We start from the raw sequence: 5,000 nt of genomic DNA, 5'->3' as shown, positions 1-5,000 counted from the left end.
CATGCCATTTAACTCTTGTATTAGTCACTTACCAGTAACAAGAACACTGGTAAAAAAAAAAAAGAAAAAAGAAAGAAATCAGTGCATATTGTTACATTGTACTCATTTGCAGTTTGTATAATTATCAGGAGGTAAGTACCATGTACTACAGAAGTGTCTTGTGACTCTGTCGTTAAACATTGGTTACACTATATTTGATGGTGTGGTATTTTTGTAAATACAAAGGTATAGGGGATGCCTTATAGAGGCATTAGTCGTTTTATTTGGAATGAACTAAACATGCAGTGACAAGCAACTGCACAGATAGCTATGCAAAAAGATCTAGTAGAAAATTCAGACAGCTTCTTTAACCTGTAAAAAAAAAAAAAAGATAATAATAAAGATACACGTTTCAACACCAAAGCAAGAGAAACGCGAGAGGCCACGTAATTGTCCAATCAGAATAGAGATAGTGAAGAGAGAGGCGGGACAGCTGTTTGAACATCCAGTAGAATTACAGTGAGCTGCTAAGACTGTCAGAAGAAGAGATGAATCATATTGTGTTGTAGTCATAGATATTGTAGATCAGTGTGATTATCATAATCATAAATATTACTATGGTCGCAATTATTTATTGATAATGGGTTGTGGGGGTAATTTTGCATCTAACCCTGTGTGTGTGTGAGAGAGAATTTGAAGAGGGACAAGTCTTGATTTCACCAAAGGGCTTTGTTGTTGTTGTTGTTGTTTGTATTTCAAAATGTGAAACATTCATCTGAGGCATTATTATAACAAAATGAAATGAGTTCAGATTGGTTATGGGTAATAATGAAATTATTATTATTATTATTATTTTTATCGTCACTTTGTTTGTGTACAAGACACTTTCTAATGCGTAGCAAAGAAAAAAAAAAAACCATGGATCTGTGCAGGGATGTGTTGTTGTTGTTGTTGTTGTTTAATCTGTTTGTAGGTTTGGAAAATCACTTTTCTGTGAACAATTTGTACAAAGCAATGTATAAAGGATTCTGTGCACTTTAAATTGATTTGAAAGCCATCTATGCAGATTTGTATGTTAGGGTTCAGGTGTTGCTACATGCATTGGCAGATACTGTGTGTCAAAACAGTCATGTCCTTGGTTCGACCTTGACGGTGCTTCAGTGTTCTGTTCATGTCTTCCTTCCTTCCTTCCTTCCTTCCTTCCTGTTTTTTTCCTTTTTTTTTGAAAATGAAGGGTTGTGTTTGTCATCAGTTTTTGAGAAGTGACCTTATTGTCCCCCCCCCCCCCTCCCTCTCTCTCTCTCGCTCTCTCTCTCTGTCACAAACACACACACATATGCACACACACACACCACACACACACACACACACACACACACACACACTTCATTTGAGACTGAGGGATAGAGGAGAAGAAAAGAGGGTGTCAGAAGACAGGATTTTTTAGGATCAATGGATCACAAGTGAAGGCAAGATCGATGGAAGACAGGAAAAGTGAATGATGCATCTTGGTGTTTGTAGTTCGTTCTATTCACTAGAATTCACAAACTGCAGCGTAGCTGTACACAAGATCACAGTGCCTCACAGAGTTTTTTTTTCCCTTAAATACGCAGATTTTTTTAAAGCACAAATTGTAATATATATATATATATATATATATTTTGTATGAATTAATACGACTGAATGGGAAATTAAAGGACTTTTTTAAGCTGCATGATTTTAATATTTTTTTAAATCCAATAATTATCAAACATTTCTATTAAGATGTGAATCTTTGCATCAAAACTCTTTCTTTTCTAGATTTGCGTATATTCTCGCAGCTGAAATGGGAATATCATATTGTGTCATTGTATCAAACTGTGAACGTCACCATATACTGTACAGACTCACATGGTATTATTATAAGAAATATTATCATTCAATAAAGATGAACTTATGCATTTTTGCATAAATATATTCAGTTGTTGTGTGTTGATCATGATAAGATTTGACACAATGTTCTGCTCTCTGCTGGCTACTTAACACAGTTAATGTAGAATATTTTATCTGTTAAAATCGGTAAAATAACAGCAATGGTGTATCCAGTGGTGGGTTAATGTTCTTTCTCAGTGGCTTCTATAAACATAAAGCAGATTGATCCTCACCTGAGGGCTGTACCCTTGTTTCATTAGGGTACGCTATTGCAGTACAACTAAGCAAGCCATTCCTGGTGCTTTTTAGTACAGTCTTATCTTTTTCTTTCTTTCTTTTTACTTCGTTTTAGTCTTACGACTTTCAGTGGTTTTAACTGCATTGTGTCGTCAACTGTGGATAGACATGCTGATGAAAAACAAAAAGGAGGGCTCGTCCGGGATTTGAACCCGGGACCTCTCGCACCCTAAGCGAGAATCATACCCCTAGACCAACGAGCCAGTCGGTCAAATGAGGCGTTACTATGCTTTTTTATGTTAAATATTAAACAGGAAGCTGATTAGTTTGAGGTACTCAGCCTGTTCAACAACTTTGTGTGAAGTTTTACTGTAACTGAGCTGCTCAACTCGGCATTCTTCAAATCCCTCGCTTTTTAATCACTATTCGCACCACAGTTTATCTCGAGAAAAGCGTGTTTGCAAACTCTTCTGTATACGTCAGCTCAGTGTAAGGACCTGGGAACATCTGAGCTTTTTTCCAACTTTAACTCCTTCAAATCAAGACTCAAACAACAGAGCCAACCTCCCTTGGAACAAAGACAAGCGACCGTTATGTGACAGAACACATGAACTAAAGTCATTTTCAATGACTGTGAGACCGAACCTCTATCGAGTTTCGAAGGTCCAGGTGACGTCACTACTCACAACACACGGTCTGGCTGCCGACGTGGCGCGAGGTTGGGCGGAAGGGTTGCGAGAGTTGCAAAGCTGTCAGCGAGACTGGTAAGATGTAGAGATCGCTTCTGATCTATTTATTGTGTTGTCATTCATCAGTTTGCCTTTTCTGTGCATTTGCATCGGGACCATGTTCAAAGAAGTACTTTCGAAATTCGTTGGATTTAATTGCCACTCGTTTACGAATGCTGCGAATTGTTATTTACCGTTAAACTTGATGTCGTTCTGAAAACATCGTATGGTGTGTTACCGGCACATATAAAATGCATTTCAGAGGCCAACTGTTTCGAGAGGCACCTTACTGACAACAGAAACTACGCACGAATTTGTGTTTGCAGGAGGACATGATGACAGATTAGACATTATAATTCGTTCGTAGGCTCAAAGTTGTATATTGACATAGTCATCTGTGTGAAATGAAATTGCTTAACGTTTTGAATTGTATTTTTAAGGCATTCTGAGATTTTAGTCCCTAATATTTTCATTTGGCGTGCAATGGAATATATGACTCGACATAAAATCAGAGAGTAACCAGAATGAGTTAGGACTAACACAGTTACGTTAGTTAACCACTAGATGTCGCTATTGTTTTACTCAGGGACCCCTGCGAGTCTGGTGCGTTGCCTTTGTGCTGTATCCCACCGTGACAGAGAGCGCCTTTGTGAGATTGCGTGTCAGCGTGCGTGCGTGCGTGCATGTCACGCTCTGGTTTCACACCCCCCCCCCCCGCCCCCACACTTGTTGAATGAATGGAAGAATAACATTTGTGTTAATTTACTGCCAAACGTTCACATGTGGATAGGTTCATAAGAATTGTATTAGATGAAGTTAACTGATGACACACGACTAATTGTTAAACTGATAAATCATTTTATTTTCACAACTTCCAAAAGGTTATGCAATGCTGACCTCTTGATGGATACACTTTTTTTTTTACACTATTATCAAGAGGTCAATGCTGACCTCTTGATAATACACTTTCAAAAATGAGGACTGTCGAATGACTGAAAGAGTGTGACTTATGAGAGCAGCCTGGTTGTAGTCAAACTCAGTGAATTCAACCCGTTCAAGTCGTTTGTTTATGATCTTTTCCCTCAGAGCACCATGTCGCTGAACGAAACAGAGGGCGACCCACCCACACACGACCCCCCACCCCTATCCCAAACTCCCGCCGATGAACCCGCACCTCCACCTGAGCTGAACACTGAGGACCCATCAACTGCACCCCCCCCACTGGACGCACAAGACAGCAGATCGGCCAACGAGGTTGCGCAGGAGGACGTTACGGCCAATCTGAGCGAAGAGCCTCAGCAGAGCCAATCAGAGGTCAGCGGTGAGGGTCAGGTGACTGAGTGCGATGAGTCAGTGGACCTAGAGCCCAAACCCACCGATGGGGAAGCAGAGGTAAGATGTCATCAAAGTCACAGTTGACATATCAGAACATCATCAGGTGTTTCCTCCGTAACTGACTGTTAACAAATGGGTTTGTGTGTGTGTGTGTGTGTGTGTGCACGCACATGTGTATTACAGGTATCAGACCAACCCAAAAGTAAAGGTTGGGGCGGCTGGGGATCTTGGGGAAAGTCATTGCTGACCAGTGCCACCTCCACAGTGGGTAAGTTTCCATGGCAACTACGCATCCATGGCAACCTTTACAGTCGGTCAGTCACGACTGGGACCACCCACAGAGACAGAACCCAGAATCTCTCCTCTCACCCCCCGAATCAAATCCAACATGTTTTTGGTACAATTCAGTCTAAATGGGCAATGTATCAGTCGATTCTACATACGGGTCTGGTAATCGGCATCACTGAAAACCGATGATGCAAATAAAGGAGCCCTGATATGGCCTAAGACGTGTTAGCCTAAATTATTTATGTTATTGACCTTGCAGTTTGACAAGTGATCTTAGAAATGCCGTTGACAACGCACGTAAAGCGATGGGAGAAATGGCATTTACCATATTCAGAAAATTGAAGTCCCTTGTGAGAGAAACAGTACAGACCATTTTAATACAACACAAAAACAAAACCGACGCAGCACCTGAAAACGTACAGTCACGCAGGGCGTAGGGAGACTTTTGAAACAGAAGAAACTGCCCGAGCAAGAAATGAGAGGCTACACTGAGCAAGTAGTTCAGCGTCTCAGAATTGTTGT

At 40.6% G+C, this 5,000-nt stretch overlaps 1 protein-coding gene and 1 non-coding gene across 2 annotated transcripts in view; one reads left to right on the top strand and one right to left on the bottom strand.

Annotated features, from left to right (window-relative positions):
• Positions 1-2,318: 2,318 nt before the first annotated feature.
• Positions 2,319-2,390, bottom strand: trnap-agg (transfer RNA proline (anticodon AGG)). Its single transcript has one exon. It is a non-coding gene; the product is annotated as a tRNA-Pro (tRNA).
• A 447-nt stretch (positions 2,391-2,837) lies between these two features.
• fam114a1 (family with sequence similarity 114 member A1) overlaps positions 2,838-5,000 on the top strand; it is a 7,538-nt gene continuing 5,375 nt past the window's right edge. Inside the window, exons 1-3 of the mRNA XM_030788015.1 lie at positions 2,838-2,891; positions 3,942-4,247; positions 4,374-4,458. Coding sequence (XP_030643875.1) covers positions 3,948-4,247; positions 4,374-4,458 — 385 coding nt within the window. The 5' untranslated portion in view covers positions 2,838-2,891; positions 3,942-3,947. The remainder of the gene's footprint in view (positions 2,892-3,941; positions 4,248-4,373; positions 4,459-5,000) is intronic.

The sequence above is a fragment of the Chanos chanos genome, chromosome 11 (assembly GCF_902362185.1).
Source record: "Chanos chanos chromosome 11, fChaCha1.1, whole genome shotgun sequence".
Taxonomy (NCBI): Eukaryota; Metazoa; Chordata; class Actinopteri; order Gonorynchiformes; family Chanidae; genus Chanos; species Chanos chanos.
Note: the sequence above shows the minus strand (reverse complement) of the source record. Positions and strands in the feature narration are given on the sequence as shown.